This window comes from Euprymna scolopes, chromosome 10, assembly GCF_053919585.1.
Source record: "Euprymna scolopes isolate OS-2025 chromosome 10, ASM5391958v1, whole genome shotgun sequence".
Lineage (NCBI taxonomy): Eukaryota > Metazoa > Mollusca > Cephalopoda > Sepiida > Sepiolidae > Euprymna > Euprymna scolopes.
The window spans coordinates 37,111,785-37,132,206 of record NC_136491.1 but is presented as its reverse complement, the minus strand read 5'-3'; the positions used below and the strand labels follow the sequence as shown (position 1 = coordinate 37,132,206).

Sequence of the window (20,422 nt, the reverse complement as noted above, 5' to 3'; positions counted from 1 at the left end):
TTTTATAATTATTATCTTTATCATTATGATTTATTTCCCCAGTATTTTTACTATTATTGCCTTTTAGTATCCTATTATTATGCTTTTTAATAATTCTTTCAAGATTTTCACAACAACTATAACCCAATTTTACAGTATTTCTATTGAAAATATTATTTAATATACTACCTGGGGGAAGCTTTGTTCATGTAATCTACGTTTTGATTTAGGCACACATAAAGAGTGGGGAAACTTTTTGATTGTGGATTCAGCTAGTCGGGTGTTTTTCGTGAAAGATTGGCGAGGGGGAACCAGAGATTGGAGTTCAGCCGAGCACCTGCCATGGAAATAACGATAAAACAAAGATAGGCTCGCAACGTCTCTTCTGTGGGAGAGAGGTTGCAGTGAAGAGAAAGGGGCATCCCCCTCTAAGCCACGAAGTCTATTTTGTACTCTGTCAAGGCAGGATAGGCTGTTTTTGCAAGATATGGCAGCAGTATTTCATCCTTGGACGTACTTGGTTTTTATATAGATAGAGAATTGCATCAGTAGTGAGATATCTTCTGGAGCGGGAGAAGGATCCCACCATCTTTCCAACGACCTTGGCAACAGTCTTGGTGTATGGGCGTTCTAATATATCGGCTGGATTTTTTTGGTCGCGTGCAAGCGACTCTATAAGTCTCTCTCTGTCTCTCTGTCTCTCTGTCTATCTGTCTCTCTATCTATCTATCTATCTATCTATCTATATATATATATATATATATATATATATATATATATATATATATATATATATATTAGTAAGTTATTAAATATATATGGCGATTAAGCTACACAGAATATTCCGCGTTTCATCCACGCTAGGATTCCTTAGGCTTATGCGAGAATTTTGTGGTTGTCTGGCGTTTTTATATATTCATCTTCTATCGAGTGTTTAGTTAGCCATCAGCTTTCTAGTTTCCACGTCACCCTTCCTAATCAGCCAATGAGCAGGCACTTAGAGAACAAAGGGACAGTTGACCCCCGGCTTACCCGCTCCTTTGTGTATGCTGTTTTAGCAAGGAGCGTTGATATCTAGTGAACTGACCTATTTTAAATCTAGGTTAATTTATTTATTTACTTTTTATTTATATTTGCTTGTTTATATATATATATATATATATATATATATATATATATATATATTTATATATATAAATGTATATATATATACATTTATATATACAGTGATGATCATATTTATTGGCACGGTAAAATAAAAGTTAAATTTTGTCTAATAAATTCTAAAAAAATTCTAAAAAATTAAAGAAAATAACAAAGTATATTATGTATTTTTAACTGGCCTTTCAGATGCAGCAATCGGATTTTAGAAAAAATAAATAACAAAGGAACAACAAACATAATTGCAAAAAACCCTTGTTCAAAATTATTGGCACGATTTATTTAATAATCAATTGTATAGCCTTTGGCCTTGATTACCTTCCTCAGTCGCTTTTCATAGTTTACAACCAAGTTGTTGCACTCTTCAGTAGTAATTTTAGCCCACTCTTCATGACAATAATCCTCCAATTGAATAAGATTCTTAGGCTTCCTTTGCATTACCCTCAATTTTAATGTTCTCCATAAATTTTCAATTGGATTAAGGTCTGGGCTTTGTGATGGCCACTCCAAAACATTAATATAATTGTCCTCAAGCCATTTCTTAGTCAGTTTAGCCGAATGCTTTGGGTCATTATCTTGCATGAACCACCAACAACGACCAAGTGAGAGCTCTTTAGCAGAGTCTTTCAGGTTTTCATCCAATATTTTAACATAATCTTCCTTTTTTATGCTACCTGTGACCTTAACAAGTCGCCCTGGTCCAGAGGCAGCAAAGGATCCCCAAAACATCAAACTGCCTCCACCGTGCTTCACTGTGGGTATGGTGTTCTTAGGCAGGAAAGCTTCGCCAGATTTTCTGTAAATATAAGACACTTTATTATGGCCAAATAACTTTATTTTCGTTTCGTCAGTCCATAGAACACGTTTCCAGAATGCAACATCTTTATCAATATGACGTTTTGCAAAGGCTAGCCTTGCTTTCAGGTGCATAGGCTTCAATAAGGGAGTCTTTCTCAGACGACATGCTTTTAAACCAGCTCTCTTCAAAACTCTACCAACTGTATGTCGAGATACATTCACTCCAGAGGTGCTCTGTTCATCAACAATCTCCCCAACAGAGATCCTGGGGTTTTGTTTTACTTGTCGAACAATTTTCCGTTCATCTCTTGGGGAAAGAATCCTTTTTCTCCCTCTACCCTCTAAACTCATAACGTGGCCTTGCGATTTGAACTTGTCTATTATGGCTCTAACAGTGGATTTGGGAAGGTTTAGCTTCTTTGAAATCTTATCATAGCCCTCCCCATTGGTATGGCATGCTACAACAAGCTTCCTGACGTCTTCGCTGTGTTCCTTAGTTTTAACCATGGCGATTGAAAATTATAATTTAGTCACTTATAATAGTTTAAATAAATCGCTATCTAAAAATAATCTGAAAAAAATTATTCACTGAATTAGCGTTAAACAAGCATAATATGGCTATAAAAAAGTTCAGAAAGCACGTAAACCGGAAATTGATTGATATTATACTGATACTAAAAGAAAAACAAAGCCGTGCCAATAATTTTTAACAAGGGTTTTTTGCAATTATGTTTGTTGTTCCTTTGTTATTTATTTTTTCTAAAATCTGATTGCTGCATCGGAAAGGCCAGTTAAAAATACATAATATACTTTGCTATTTTCTTTAATTTAATCCCTTTTTTAGAATTTATTAGACAAAATTTAACTTTTATTTTACCGTGCCAATAAATATGATCATCACTGTATATATATATAAATGTATATATATATGAGTGTGTGTATATATATAATATGTGTGTGATAGTTTATGTATTTGTATGTTTATTTATTTATTTTTTTTGTTATTTGTATCTTTAAAATTATTTTGTATCGGTATCCTAGAGTAAATTTTATCCTGTCTTGTTCGCTATTTCTGTCCTACAGTTTAATAGATGTTGGTGTTCTTAAAAGTAAAGGATAGCAAATTTTTTCAAAAAAGGCATAATCTACATGGGTCGTCTAGGTCTCTACATGTGTTTATTTGTCTTACTATTTTCCATTCGACTACCGACGAAAGTCCGCTTTCCTTGAGTTCCCAGTACTTGTTTGCAAGGGCCGTTTTCATTCAGTATTTCTTATTATGATTACAAAAGTACATTCAATAATATAAAAAAACACCCGAATTCGGAAATACGTGCTGGAAGAAAGTCAGTCAAAATGTTGTGAGGAAATATCTAGGATCAGGAGAAAAGTACAAATTGCTATAATTTACACTGGATAAACATTTTTATAATTTTTCATGTTGTCTTGATTTCTACAACTAATTTAAAGTGTGTTTGCATTGCTGTATCAGGAAATGATATGCTTTTTATTTCACCAGGTCAGTTTCTTTTGCTAAAATTGATATGAAAAGAAATCATTGCTTTGTGAAAAAAAATAGTTACATTTTGTGACATTATCAGTTGATTTTGTCAACAAATACCGTCCTTAATATGTTTTTTTAGAGTATAAATATTTTTCCAGCAACATATATTGATGATCTGAACAAAATATTGATTACTATTAACTGAATGGTGATCATTGAAAGAAGTAAGTACATATATATTGCATGTTGCTTCACTTCCGTTTGTACGGACTTCAGCGATTGAAACACCCTTTCTCTGAACATCTTCTTCAGTTCCTGATGGAATCTTCGTCTTTGCTCGTCTCTCGTTGAACCCACATCCTCAGGAAAACGGTCCATATATGAAAATAGGTAATTCATCTTGACACTTACCTTGAAGCCAAAGTTTCTTAAAGCAGTCAGCATGTTACTGATAACTTCTGCATACTTTCTGTTTTTGTATTTTTTTGTTGTTGCTAAGCAAGCCCTACACTACCAGAACAAATGTGTTTCATGTTTCCAATTTCATTTCATTGATTTTCAAATTTCAAATCTCTGATGACCTGCCAGATCTGTATTGTAGATCCTACGAAAAGACTGGCACAAAAAAGTTAAACAGTCCCATCGTTGTCCACAGCCTTGTTTGATGTACAGTGGTAGTAAGATTATTCTGCCACTGTCCACTGCGTCACTGACGACGTTCCTGTCTTTTCAATACCTCAATGCTTAACGTACAATGATGTCCTTGTTTGTGTATGTGCTAAGCATCAATTTTTGGAAGATTTCGATGTTTTATAACTTCAAACTTATCCCTTTTCAGCATATCAGACCTGAACTATCCGACCGGATACTTTTGTCATTAAAATAATCATTTCCAAACATAGCAATTATTCAACATGATATTTTACCGCACTAACTTTTCCTAAAATTCTCTACGCATGCGTGCATCGGAACAGAAACGTAATAAATTGACCTAATTGAGAAATCCCAGTGTGATGTTTGAGTTCACTGCATCAGATTTGTCCTAAAACTCGGACAAAAATTTTGTCGTTGACCAATGTTACTAAATAAAGAAAAATCTCAGAATTCGTTTTGCTGAACTGTTCGGATTTTTATTCAATGTTTTCTGGTGTTAAGCACTTTGCTAAAACATTTATGAAAATTAGATGTTTCTTAAGACATTTATTATCAACTAGCAGAACTCGTGCTCCTGCGTTTCCCGGGCAGATATAACATTTAATCTAATAATATTCCAAAGTTTTTTAAACAAAAATTAGGGGGAAAACACTTCACTATAATTAGTTCATGTGACCAAACTAGAGTCTATCAATATTTGATGTTGATCTGTGAAAATAATTTCAGTGTCAAAGTATCCGCGAACCTATTTAGCTGAAGGTAATATTGATGATGTAGTAGGATATGCTAAGGAGGTATGGATTTTATTGATTCAAACTAAATGGAGTGAATTCTCCGTAGATATCAGTATAGTTTAACATGATTAAATCCTATTTCAATCAACTTAATTAATAGTGTTCGACTTACAAGTAGCATAGATAAGCAAATACCAATCCTTATCTAAAATATAGCTCTTTTCAATACTATTCATAATAATAAAATATTACGATTAATTTCTACAGTATTTCTATTTATGATGAATAAAAACATCTGCATCAATGAAAATATAACATTTACAACTACCAGTCATTATCTATCATATAGCTCTTTTCCATACTATTTATAATCTATGTATTATTAGGCTTGTCGCTTCGAGCGTTATCATCGTATTCGTAAACATACTTTAAATCTATATAGTATTACGCTTGTTATTATTATTATTATTATTATTATTATTATTATTATTATTATTATTATTATTATTATTATTATTATTATTATTATTATAAAGCTTTATTAATTAACGCCTTTTCCTTACATAGTTATATGACACAAACCATATACTAAAATATTTATTAGGTTTCGGATTGAGTTATGTTTGAAAAATATTTTAATTGTTCAAATTAGTCGCAACTTGCGATTACAATGAAAAAATAATTATTTCTTGTACCTACAGACACTAGCGTTTCATACTTATACAATCATTAGTAAGGAGATTAAGGCACAAAGTCATCTTCGTCTTTACCTCCAGGCCACCAAACAATTGCCATGGAAATGAAGGGATTTAATGACTTATAAACGCAAAATTCTTGCGCAGACATTAGACAATCCAGAGTGTTAAAATAACGGAAGTCATGAACTGCGCATAAACGCTAGTAATGAATTATTACGATTAATATCAACAGTATTTCTGTTTATAATAAATAAGGGGTCTTCATTAATAAAAATATAGCATTTAAACGTATTTTACGATCGGGCAATTCCGGCTATCTCCGGACAATCTGTTAGTTATATTATATAATTTAATATATAAATATATATATAAATATATATATATATATACATATATATATACATACATATATATATGCATACATATATATATATATACATACATATATATACATATATATACATATATATACATATATATACACATATATATATATATATACATATATATATGCATGCATATATATATACATACATATATATACATGCATATATATACATATATATATATATATATATATATATATACAGACGGCAAAAAGAAAGTCTGCACTTGTAATTTTTTCAAAAACTGCAAATTTAAGCTAAATTAAGTGTAACCGTTTAAGCAAACCATACCACATTTTATTGGCCTTATGAACAAAATATGAACAAATAAAATTATAGAGGAATAAAAGGCGAATCAAATGAGGCATAGGTTGTTAAAACAGTTACATTCAATTTAGCTTGAATTTGCAGTTTTTGAAAAAAATACGAGTATGGACTTTCTTTTTGCCGGCGCTGTATATGAAGGTAGCAATACCTAATAATTGGCAAACTCTATGGAATCTCGGATTAAAAAAATATAACCTAGTTCGACAAAAAACACATCAAGAAGTTTGATTTAGTGGGAGTATAAGATTGAAGATGGGAACTGTTGCAAATTAATAAAACTTGTGAATCCTTGTCAGGAATTTACGAAAACCACTTTTAGGAAATTCTATACGAAATTATATAAACAGAAAACAAATCTACAAATGCAAATATGCAAAACTTAATTACATTTAAAATATTGGTTTTGTTGATTATGAGAGTTTATATGGCTGATCTAGATGTTCCCTCTTTTACTGAAAGAAACTATTACTATAATTTGTCATTATATTAGAAAATTAGAAGTTCCTTTTAGTTAATTCCAGAATCTGGATTTGCTCCATTTGTTTTTTGCTTGTTTTTTTTTAATGGCCACGTCAGAATAAGCGCCAAACAAAGAAGAAGAAAAATTGTCAGTTAAAGCAAGCGATTTGCAGAATAGTTTTTTATTATTTCGTTATATTTTGGTAAAAATGCTAGCTGGAATTACTAGTTAAACGAGGTTCGATAGATAGCCAAACGGATTTGCTGTCTTTCCTATGCCTCGTAATTTGGCAAGTTGCAGAGAAGTTTTCACAAAGAAGGAATTGCTGCATTACATATAACCATCATGTAGTGATCTAACATGGCTGTTACACTCGAACCGATTTCGTTACAGTTAAAAACTGTCTCAGACCCCCATGCCGTCTGGTAGCGTCTATAAGGAACACATAATAGTGAAAAAACTGCACCCCTCCCCAAAAAAAGAAAAGAAATATGACTCGGAAATATTTGTATGTATATTGTTATTTAATAAGAATTCCTTCTAAACTGAGTCAATCGAGATTTCATTCTAATCCAGTGTAATTTTTATACAGAAAATTATCTTATTTTGTTACCGGGTGGAACAATAAAATTGTCACCCTAGAAAAGCATAATTCCATTTACGTTTGATGAAACCGGTTTTCTTTTCTTTTCCTTTTTTTTTGTTGAAGACCATCTACTAGTTGGCCAGTTGTGTACAAATTCCAAAAGTGATATTAGGCTTCTATTATGTCTGAAAGTATCACAATATTCAACGAGTGAGATCGGAGATACGTCTCTGTACAACTCATGCTTTCTAACGATCAATGTTATGACAACAGTACCATTGCCAACACCTTCTATATACATCGTTGGATTGCAAAAAAAAAAAAATAATAATAACAGCGACGTGCCCAAGGTGATGAAAAGAAACTTTCCGGCCACGGTTATGGTTTTTGGTGTGGTTTTAAGGGAGGTTACCTCATGCCACCTCACATCTGCGCAGTCGACACCAAAGTGTACCTCGATGAGCTGAAGAGTGTAGTGAACATCTACTGCAATAAAGGTGGCCGTTGACAGACCCTAGGTGTGGCAGCAGGACTCGGCGCCGGTTCACAAGTCCAAAGAGCCCTTGGTTTGGCTATAGAAAGAGGGTTAGTTCATTGCCCATGCTTCCTCGCCAGAACTAAACCTGCTGTATTATTCGTTTGGTCATACGTCGAGAACAACACCAATACCAGCCTAATCGCCACCTATCGCAAGTATTCGCCGAGCTCCTGTTCCAGAGTCGTAACGAGGCAGCGATTGAGGCTGAAGGCGGTTATATTGAATAGATGTCAGATCTACTACATAAGTTACCTGAATTTATTATTTTAATAAATATTTTAAGATAAAGCTGTAGCGTTGTTTTTAGGACGACAAATTTATCGTTCCTCTCTGTAACTGTCTGTTAATATTTCTATCTACGATCTTGTATGTGAGCAGTGAACGTTATTTATTAAGTGAAACAATAGTTCTTGTGTGCAAATCAAGTGGACCTTTTTTATTCTAATTTTACTATATTCTTGCCAATCTAATCTATTTTTATTTTATTTCTATCTGCACGTTCCTGTGTTAGTTACAGAACTCTTTCTCGATGAGGGCAAGTGTTATTTGATTTTAGTTTAATTGACCTTTTTATGTGCACGTGAATCCAAAATTTCTGTCATAAAAATACCTTGAAAACAAAATTCAATTCTCTCATCTGACATCACATTTATCCGTTTATTGTTATATAATTTATGTTAGGGAAAGGTGTTTGGGGCGATCAAGAAAGACAATAAGCCAATCCCAGGAAAGGTGACCTATAATAGTGTTAGGAGCTGTGTTCGGGCGATCGGGGAATACAATGGGTCAATCCCGGGATACTTGACCTATAATAATGCTACGGAGCGTATCCCGGCAATCAAAGGGGCACAATAGGAATCCCAGGATTTAAAACGACCTATATCCATGACCTAAATCGGCTAAGAAAGCTAACCGATATTAAATGGGTTAGACCAAAACCAGCAAAAAGTACAATAAACAAAAGTTGGCGACAATAGGGTAAACAGGTTAATCAACAGGAACTATGACCCAAATAGTTGCAAAACAATAAACAAGTTGGCAAAAAAAAGTTAACAGGTCAAAGTGATATAAGTAAAAGAGCAAAGAGAAAACAGAGACAGGAGACACAAAGCGAAATATAGGTTAACACAGAGTTCTAAGATCCACACGCTTCCACTAAACAGCACCACGCTATGATGATAATTATCACTATTATTATGAAGTGTAATGTGTAAATAAACAGATCTGTATTCAAAACACAGAGCGTGTCTCGTGTTCATTTTTAACACGAAATACTATTCGTTTATACGACCCAGAGAATTTGATGATGACAGCCCATTCATATATGTAACATTTAGAATAGATTTTTAAAATTTGGCAATCGCAAATTCGGTCCAAAAATAGACTAACACTTAATTTCAATTATAAAACCGAACTAAACGAACAAAAGCAATGTTATTTAAATAATATTTTGTTTAAAATTTCGTGCTCGTGTTCCCCTATTTAATATTTGTGTCTATAAGAATTTGAAAATACCCAAATCTATTTTTCTATAAATAAATTTAAAAGTCAGAATATTTTAATACGGAATTAAAATAAAATAGGTTGGAAAGAATTTTCTAAAAAAAATACATTTTATGTGTATTTGATAACACATTAATGATAAATTAAACATCTTCCACAAACCTTTTTGTTATTTTTGAATAGGACTCACAGAAACTAGTATCTGAGATCCAATCTAAGCTTTTGTTCGTCGACTATAGAAAGAAAGTATAGTAGAGAGATAGTTTATATTAATTCATTTATTGCAGACTATTATTCTCATCTTTATTAGTTGTTGTTTCACGACGTTTCGCCGAACTATTCCTCTGGCCTTCGTCAGGGCCCATGGCGCAGTGGATAGAGACGTTGAATCTCTACGGTTCCATATGAGCATTATCCGAAGATAGCGGTTTCAATCCTACCCAAAGCCGGCCAGAGGCTTACTTGGCCAAAACGTTGTAAGGCGACAACAACTACGGATGCCAATGATTGCTGAGAATGCAGTTAGGAGATTTGGAGTACCTATCCGTCGCGGTTATCACCTGACGAAGGCCAGAGGAATAGTTGGCCGAAACATCGTGAAAAACAACCAATAAAGATGAGAATAATAGTCCGCAATAAATAAATTAATATAAATAATACTCATATCAATAATGAATTCCAATTAAAATAATAGGGATAGTTTATTATTTATTATTTAATAAAAATCTAGTTTGCTATCTAGGCACATTCAAACAGAACCAGTTCGTCTCCTCACTTGAGGCTCGCATTAACATATATTTGTGGACTTAGAACTAACTTAGATAATATAGAAGCATTTCTTTTATTGAACTCCTCGGATATCTTAACACTAACTGAAACAAACATACTTTCCTCTTTCCGCTCTAACCTATTTAACATGACTAGTTATCTACTTTAGAGGACTCAGATAGACATGTGCACAGACTTAGCGTCTACATTTGAACAACCTCCTATCGACTTGGAAATCCAAACTAGAATCAGACAATCCGGAATTTATGTACTTTACTCGCAACCTTCAACATAATGTTATTTACTTATAGTTTCTCTATCTTTATCCTGCATCCCTGTTCTATAAGCACACCAACCATGTCTCGTACAGCAGAGCTGCAACACTCATAAGATACCAACGCCTAGGTTCATGCATTTGGTAACTTTAATATCCATCAGAGGAACTGCCTCCATGATTTGCCTTTGCGCATAGAAGTAACATTCGTTGAGCTTAAAATCACCCGTTATGAAGTTCATAATAAAAAAAAAACAGTGATACCTCAAATGCACATGGACTTGAGCTTATCCCAGCTATACTATTGAAATATACTCCGCCGAAGTTGCCACGGTGTTCTCCAAAATCTTTAAGAAATACTTTCCTGAATCTTGCATTTCCGACTCCGATTAAACTGCTTCTGATGTACTAGTTTACAAGAATTCTGGCGACAAAACTGACCCACCGAATTATTGTCCTATTAACCTCCTATCACTTCTCGCCAAAATCATTTGGCCATAAAATAAATCAAGCACTAATTCACTACCTAATAGAGTATAAACTTTCCGACCAACCGTATGGATTAACAGAATGTCGGAAACTCGCTGCCATTTTGATGTAACCATTTTTTAGAGCAGAGCTGCTTAATAGTTTTACTATACCACCACTCGATACCCGAGCAACGCCGCGTAGCCTGGCTAGTTAAAAATAAGGAATAAAGAGTAGATAGAAATGTCATTCACGTTTCTGATGGTGATAAACCCAGTTGTATATCAATCAATTATATACTCTCGACAATGCCAGGAAAAAAAAAGAGCGTATTTCTAGTCATTGCTTTGTCGGAGCAGCGGTCGTAAAAGAAAACGTTGCTAATGTAGCGAAACTTATCGTATCTCTAATTAATTTAAAATCATACACAATTTCGATTTTGTCACTATTTGTCACTGTCAGATTTAATTAGAATTAATTGAATGATGTTCATTTACTCACACATTGAAAACGGCATAACCGTGAATATAAAAATACACACATGCTGACAAACAAAAGCAAATACACATTTTCAATAGATAAATGCGACATTGTTTTGGTGTGTAAAGAGAGATTATAAAAGGTAGAGCATTAGTCTGCATTTAAATATACGTATATAAAAGTGTGGATATATAAGTATTAGGCTTGAATACTATGTGTATCACTGTTAAGCACATGGGTTCTACATATAACAACAAACGTAAAGTATACACAATATACCAGATCGATCATCCAACGCAGATAATCCTAATAAAAATAGAGTTTAATATATTTCACACTTCCAACCTATGAAGACCAGACTACGTATATATACATATATATATATATATATATATATATATATATATATATATATATATATATATATACACACATATATATATATATATATATATACATATATATATATATATAGTGGAAATGGTAATTAATAAAAACTGAAGAAAGTGCTCAATACTGTTGTAGAGCAAATATGCGTTTTATTTTTTATTACCGTATCTTTCTGTTAAGTTGCGAGTAGCTGAAACAATAATGTAACTTAACAGAAAGATACGGTAATAAAAATAAAACGTATATATATATATATATATATATATATATATATATATATATATATATATAATAAAATAGGCTTGACAACTATGTGTATCACCATGGGTCCTGTTCAAGTATGTAATTAATTATAATTTAATATTTTTTTACATGTATTTTAATGTTTTTGTTTTATCTGAATAAGTTTTTAAATGTATTTTCATTTTTTTTACCAGAATATTGCCGTTGTTTTTTTTTTATGTGACTAGGATATCTGCCGCGATAGGTTTGCTGGTTTTGTAGAATGTCAGTGCGTATTTGTTGAATCATGAGATATGCGTTTGTAAGCACAATGTTCATACGCCAACATTTGTATATATCGTTATTAAATAAAGAATGCATGATATTTACACACATAACATTGGTAGGCAACATTCTCGTAAGTATTAGAAATAATTTTCGAATGAAAGTTAACTTCCAAAACAATGAAATAGCTCAACATATCACAACAAATGTAAAGTATACAAAATATATCAGGTCGATCATCAAACGCAGATAATCCTAATAAAAATAGATTTTAATATATCTCACACTTCCAACGTCTGAAGACCAGACTACGCATATATATATATATATATATATATATATATATATATATATATATATATGTACATATATATATGTATATATACATATATATGTATATATGTATCTATATATATACATATATATATGTATATATACATATATAAATATATGTATATATTTATATATGTATATATATATATATATATATATATATATATATATATATATATATATACATAATAAAATAAACAGTACAATTAAATTTACCAAAATGATCCAAGACGGTAAAACTAAAGTAAATTATAAATATTAAAGAATTAATATTTATAAAGTAATTTCAACCAGATGTAAAAGCTTGATAAAACCAAATAGGAGATAGAGCTTAGAATAAGAGCAAAGTAGTTAATAAAACATGTTAACAACACTTTGGAAAAGAGTTAAAAACATAGTTAATTTGAAAAGGGAACACTAAACAAGTGGATAGACCTTAATCCGCGGAGTTTCGAAGAAATACTTTCCTTCTCATCAGAGGAAAGAAATTAGCGAAATGCGGGGTGGGATTTTGGATTTTACCGTCATTGGATACTTTACCTTTCACCAGACTATCCAATCACGTGAAATTAACTTTTTTCTCCATCATATTCCCTCTACTTCACTTTTTGTTATCAAGTAAGATCTTTGACTTACTTGCAGTTTCATCAAATACTTTTGCAAGCAAAATCCCATCCCGCATTTTGCTAATTCCTACCTTCTGATGAGAAGGAAAGCATTTCTTCGAAACTCCGTGGGTTTAGGACTATCTACTTATTTAGTGTTTCCTTTTCAAATGAAATATGTTTTTAACAGTTTTTCAAAGTGTTTCTAACATGTTTTATTAACTATTTGCTCTTATATATATATATATATATATATATATATATATATATATATATATATATATAGTATGTTTACTGTATAAACGTTATTGGTGACATATGTGTATATATGTTTCAGTAGAGTACCTATTTACAGAGATTCACCTCGTCAGACCATAGTGGAAAACGTTATTGGGGGCATACTTTAAATGCGGCTATATATCTGCTCTGTACCCGAGCATGTTTTAATTATCACGCAGGTTTCTTTAAATTTACTTCTAGAAAACTCATCTATACAACAATTATACACACACACACAGATATTTATATATATATATATATATATATATATATATATACATATATATGTATATGTGTGTGTATATATCTATGTATATATATATATATATATATATATATATATATATATACATTAATAGAAATCAATTTGTAATTAAGGTTTTAAGATCTGACTTGTGCAGTATTTTATTTTCGATTTGTTCTTATTTATTTAAAATGTCCCATTTTCGGCTTTTACGAAAGTCTTCATCAGGATTATTTAGGCAATATTTTTTCTTACTAGCCGCGATGTTCAACCCGTCTTGTCACACTCAAATATTTACTATTATAATAATAGTAAAGACTTTGAGCCGCATTCAATCGCAACGTATTTAAAACTGGAGTAATTTACGTTAAGGAAAACGGAAGAGAAATAATTGAGCTGGAACATTTTATATATTAATGTGCTCTCAATAAGTTAGCCTTTATATTCTATAAAATAACAGTAAAATGTAATTTTTTTTTCGAGAAGTTTTGGCTTATTTTTAAATGAGATCATTTAATAAATGTAGTAATAAAGTAATTTGATAAAATTAAATAAATTCTAAATTATTTTCTTATGGTGATTTGTTTTTCTGTCATTTGCCAAAATTCTGAAGACTTTATTTTTAATCAATTTTGAGTTTAACTTGCCTTTTATCTCAGCTTCTAATTGGATAGGCGCCTCTTTATCCTTTGATTATTTATATTTCACTAGCCTGGGTTCGCGGCGTTGTCTATGTATTTGGAGGTGTGTGTTGAGCAAAAGAAAAAAAAATTGTAGTAGAAAGGCTCTAACCCGTGACGCGAATGCGGAAAAGGTGTGTGTAAGGGTATTGGTTGAGCAAAATAGAAAAAGAAGGAAAATTGTGAGTGCAAAAACAAAAATAAAGTGAAAGTAGGCAGGCAGGCAGGTTCGAACCCGTACCCTGAAGGAGAAACACAAAGTGAAAAAAACCTGACGCGTTTGCTGTTGCGCTCATCGCGAGACATGAAGTGACGTAGGTAAAAAGTAACGCTAGACAATCAAATAGCGATGACTTTCGAAAATATCGGCGAAAAAAGCGACCTCTCCCTGTAGCAAAGTTCCTAGTTCAGGGTTAAGGAATTAATGTTTTTAGCCAATGCTTCGATATATGTCATACGAAGGGTCGCGCTTCAAATTGATACCTATTTTGTGAAAATCTGTCGCTTCTATCGAAAGTTTTACAAGACATACAAACATACATACATGCATTCATTTATACATACATCTAAACAGACAGGTAAGATTTATATTATAGACGCCTGGAAAAGCTTATTTTGCTTAATTATTAATCTGGACATTTACGAACTACTCCTGTATAATACATTTAGTAGTGATTAAATAGAGAAGTAAATCGTAAGGTTCGTACTCACTTGGGAAGCATTCTTAGTAACAGCATTTCTGTTTTCTTTTTCTCTTCTATTAGTAGTTCGGTTCGTTCACCAACCAACTCTTCCAAGTTGCATTGATATCTCTCCATCATAAACATCATATTATCAAATATATTGCGCTTCCTGGAAAAATAACAAAAACAATAATAATACATTAAAACATAAAACGAATTTCCACTGTGCAAAACAATACACCCATATAATTTTAATTTAAATTAAATTCTTTGTAAAAGTATTTTTTTTTAATGCATCCATTTATTCTGTGCGGTAGAGTCGGTTCTCGTTATAATGATTTATCCGTTTATCGCTTTCAGGTACATATAATTTGGATGCACTTCTACAAAGAATCGTGCTGCTAATAAATATATACATTCAAGCTACTTCCAGCCGCGTTGACAATCAAACATGGAGATGCTTTAATAACGAAACAGTTTTTATTTAATAACTAGCGGGGGTACCCGGCGTTGCCCGGGTGTTTGGAGGTGTGCGCGATGTTAAATAAAAAAGAAACCGGGTGGGGAAGGTAAAAGTTGGTAGGATCGAACCCGAAGCTCGGAGGCGAAGTTTGAAAATAGAATAGGCTAGCCAGAATGAGTTACTGAAAGATGTTTGAATTTATTTAACTAAGAACCAAATTGACAGGTGCTCCCACGGCTATTCAGCAAATGAAGTCAATGACCAGGTTTATTTGTTATAAGTGAAGTAAAAAAAGAAAACAACGTTAAAACTTAAGCGGGGGGTGTAATCAAAACATCGAAAAAAACACAAAGAACTAACGTAAGGCAAACGAACGATGTTAAATGTAAAAATCGAAAAAACAACAACAGAAAAAACAGAAAAACGAACACATGAAAAATGGCTTGAATAAGCCTGTTTCGATATTCAAATTTAAAAAAATCGGTGGGTACCTGGGTGTTTTTGAGTGTGTGATCGGGGGTGGATAGCGCAGTAAAAAAAAAAACTCAGAAAAAAAACGTTACGTGAAAAATGGCTTAAATAACACTGGTTCAATATTTAAATTCCAAAAATCGAAAAAAAGAAGACATCTCACACCACGATCCGAACTCAAAACGTTTAGATAACCAACGCGTTAACCAACAGAGCTAACGCGACCTACATGAAATTTAGTCAGTTTTTCAACTATTTAAAGTCAATCAGGTCATCACGTCATCTGACGCATGCGTAGAACCGGTCGTCGTCACGATAGGACTGTTTCTGTTGACCCCCCCCGTCGAAAACTGCCGATTTCGGGTTGAAAAAATGAACATTTTTGGCCAATTTTTTTATATTTTTCGAGCGAAGGATGGAGCTTCAATATGATATGTACAAACATACAAACATACATACATACATATATACATACATACATTTTCGCTTTTACATATATATTATTTTGCCTGTCATTTGTGAATAGACGTATCGAGCAAGGGTTGTGATAGGTGAGGTTGGGGGCTACGAGCGAACGATGTAGTAATCGTGCGTCTCTTCCGTCTCTCTTTCGCTCTGTTTGTCTCGCTCTCTCTCTCTTTTATGTTCGTCAGATCTCTTGTTTTCTTGTCAATTTCTTTCTTAGTTCCATTAGAGGTCAATATGTGTGTAAAAGTCCGACCTGGTAGTTTTTTGTTCTACCAGAGGCTAATATGTGTATACAAAGCCCGACATTGTATTTCCTTTGCTTTTTTCTAATCCGAAATGTGCGTGCGTACGTGGGTGCGCGCGCGCGTGTGTGCACGATCTCCAAGTTTCTTTTATGCAACATCTGTAGACGAAAGAATGATATCTTTTGCTTCAGAAAGATTGCTGAGTCTTCCGCGCCATTTATCTTCTTGTTTATTTATCGAGAATTTCGTTTGGATTTCAATTTCAAAAACCCGATTTTTAGTAAGGATATTGACATTTGAACGACTGATGAAGAGGCGGGGCATATCCGTTTGTGCATGACAAATATGAGAAAGCTATATTAAATATACACGTGACAGATAGTTGAAAATGATATTTTAAACATAAATTGGCGAAGGAAGAACAATCGTTTCACATTTAAGCATGAGACATTAACATTATATTATCATATGCATTGCGCTCCCCGAATCCATTAAAATGAAACATAAGTCAGATATATGATGGGGAAAGAAAAAAAAATCGTATAACGGTTCTGAATATTTGAGATGATGATTGGCTGTTCATATTATTCCGCTCAAATACTTGGTGAAATTCAATTGTATGAATTACATTGCTGGAGAGGAGAGGATCAATCCTCATTGTAGAATTGAGAGTTACTTAGGACTTCTACTCAGTAATAGCGGAAAGAACAAGAGCAGGCTACTTCCGTAGATAAAATATTCGAAATTCTGTTCAGATTCCACAGTTCCACATAGAGATTCCTAAGTTCGACATATTGCAACTGAATGAGGGTGAAGGGTACATTGTACCAAAATGTTGTGCAAATAGCACTCAGGATATGAACAATAATTCAAATAATACTAAAATTATATAACTTTTCATTTCAAGTAAGTCCTTGTTATAAAATCAATGTCTATTATTGTAATGCAATAGTTTATTCGTACATGAACTGATAGGCATAACTTAATAAAATCTATTTTACAACCACTGTTTAGCGTATTTCAGTCAACTCTTATCTACTAGTTAACGTATGTCTAAGCTGACCTCTCCGGACACGCATAAGAGGGGTATTTGAAACATACCCGTGAAATACTGACGACAATTATATTTGGACGAAAAAATGACAAAGAATTTTTATTTTTAATTACGCGTAAGCGAGCATAGCTAATATACGGATAAACGAATAGACACATTTAAATTCGCCCCTTTGTTATAGCACACAGTGAATCTTTGAATATATCCATTTCTCTAGATTTAACCAACCGAAGAACAGGCATCTTCTAAATATGACCGCTTGCTTGGAAAGATATTAAAATAGTTTAAGCTGACGTTGAAATGTACATTTCAAAATTAAAATAAAATAATAGATACTGGTACAGTTCACTTAATACTTAAACCTTTAATACAAAGCGAGGAACAGTGCTTCTGGTCCCCCGACAAAAGGAGAGTAGACCTGTAAATTCAAACTTGTCCGTTCGTCTGTCTGTACCTTTCTCATTAATTACGCCTGAGAATTTTTGGAAATTTTGCACAAACATTAAACATGATATGAGTAAAAAAGTAACAGAACGGATTTTCAGGGGAAACTCCGGTTGCTTCCTTAAGGATGCCTTTCGGGTAAAAATGTGCTCATTAAAAAAAAAATGATGCCTTGGATGTTTATGAATCTTTCTGAAAAGTTGTAACTAACTGATTTCTTTATAATTTTGATTGTCTATACTTCGCGATAACTCTTGCGTATGCCCCAGGGGCTAATAAAAAACACTACATTTTGGGGACTATTTTACCATATTTGTCCAAAATATTCTTCTGTGTAGATTTAGCAGTTTTGCATGGTGTTGTACTCAAATTTAAATATGTTAAAGCCTTGGGGATTTGGAGGGAGCTAAATGGGGTATGGGGAAAATGATGGACTTATTAATTTGTTTTTTTTTTCCATCGTGCAGAACTCAAACTTACATATGTTAAGGCCTAAAACTGCACCGTTTCTTCCTTTTCACCACGATTTGACGTTCCCTGGAGACTTTTGGGGCTAAATGGGGAGGGGAATGCTGAACTTGGTCATTTTTTATGCCTCGTTCAGTGTGCACTCAAGGGGGAGCCATGCAGGCTTCACTTTCTTTCATTGAAATAAATTGACGCGTGTTAAGATGCGATAACCACATAACGTATGTGATAATCAGTGGTTGTAAAAATAACAATATTTAATCGAAAGAAAAGTTGAAATACGCTATGCGATATACACAGTTAGTAATAAACGTGATATTTTAAACTATAATATGTAGTATCGACCGACGGATAAAGCCTCTTCAAGATGAGCCCCCATGCATCTAAAACGTTGTTCATGATCGAACACATAAATTCAACTAGTATATGATATTCTACTGATTCTACATTATTCAAATGGATCTCGTAGAGGAACAGAACCCACGTGTCCAGTATCGGAGAAATTCTAACATTATTCTGTAGTTTCATATCAAGCCAAGGTTACTAGACGGAGATTGATTAATTACTAGAACTAATGTTAATAAATAGCTTATTTAAATCGTCTTTATGTTGTTCTTTTCTTTTTTTTTTTTAGCTGTTGGTATAATTCCCGATTCAAAATGTAAATGGAGTAGGTGTTTAGTTGCTTCCACACTGAGCCAATTAGGGACAAGGCCGTTTTCTTTATGTGGAGAGAAAGGAGCGGGAAAGGGGAAAAAGGGGGGGGTCCAGCTCCCTCGAGCGGCTAGGGGAGCTGGATAGTGGTAATTGGTATGAAGGGTTCCTATTTACAATGCCTTTCCACTGGACAGAGTTAGCCACCATGGTCGTTTTTTAATGTGGAGAAAAGGAACAAAAATAAAAATTGTCTCAGTCGTGAAGGATTTCTCCTTCACTGACAGAGAACAAGAAATTGAAGTGTAGCATCTGAAGAACAGATACTACACTCTGAAGGGTTTCCCCCTACATTGACCAAAACTGATTGCTAAAAGAGCAATGGTCTTATATGTAGGGGTTTGTATTTATTTGCTTCCCCACTGAGCAAATTGAGGCACAAGGTCGTTTTTTTTTAATATGGGGAGAGGGAAAGGGGACCAGCTCCCCCGAGGGGAACTGAATAGTAACAATTGGTATGAAGAGTTTCCCCTACATTGACCAAAACTTATAGCTACAAGAGCAATGATCTGATATGTGGGATTGCCCCTACATATAGTCTTTATTGCGGCATCTTCCCGAAAATATACTACCCTTTTATCTCTGATCCCGGGCCAAGTTAAGTGTAAAATGTACATGCAATAAGTCACGTACTCAACCAACAATATACAATCTACATAAAAAAAAACTTTGATTATTCTCGAGGTTTTGAACTGAGACAGTGTTCCCGCGTAATAGAGACCTATTATTTTAATGTTAACATCCAATAATGAGATTACGCGTGAGAAATTCAATTTATCGTTTTTCATAAGCCTATCAGTAATAATGGTGTTAATAATAAGAAAATCAGTATTAAAAGAAAACCTTTTCGTAATTAAAACTGAGGGATGTATCGTCGCTTCAGTTCATTCACATTCGGCTTTAGCGTCCAATACAAAACCACATTCGGGATAAAATAGGATCTTAAGAATAAGATGGCATTTAAATCAGAGATTAGGCATCAGTTTTAGACTTTGAAATATGTGTGAAGTCACATGTAATTCGACATTGAAAAACACCATTCTTTAATTAATATTC

The 20,422-nt window shown here is 33.1% G+C and overlaps 1 protein-coding gene across 2 annotated transcripts in view; it reads right to left on the bottom strand.

Moving 5' to 3' along the window:
- Nucleotides 1-20,422, bottom strand: part of LOC145285923 (guanylate cyclase 32E-like) — a 1,316,276-nt gene that overhangs the window by 40,016 nt on the left and 1,255,838 nt on the right. For both annotated transcript variants that reach the window (XM_080134424.1, XM_080134425.1), the window contains one exon: nucleotides 15,068-15,208. In XM_080134424.1, coding sequence (XP_079990550.1) covers nucleotides 15,068-15,208 — 141 coding nt within the window. The remainder of the gene's footprint in view (nucleotides 1-15,067; nucleotides 15,209-20,422) is intronic.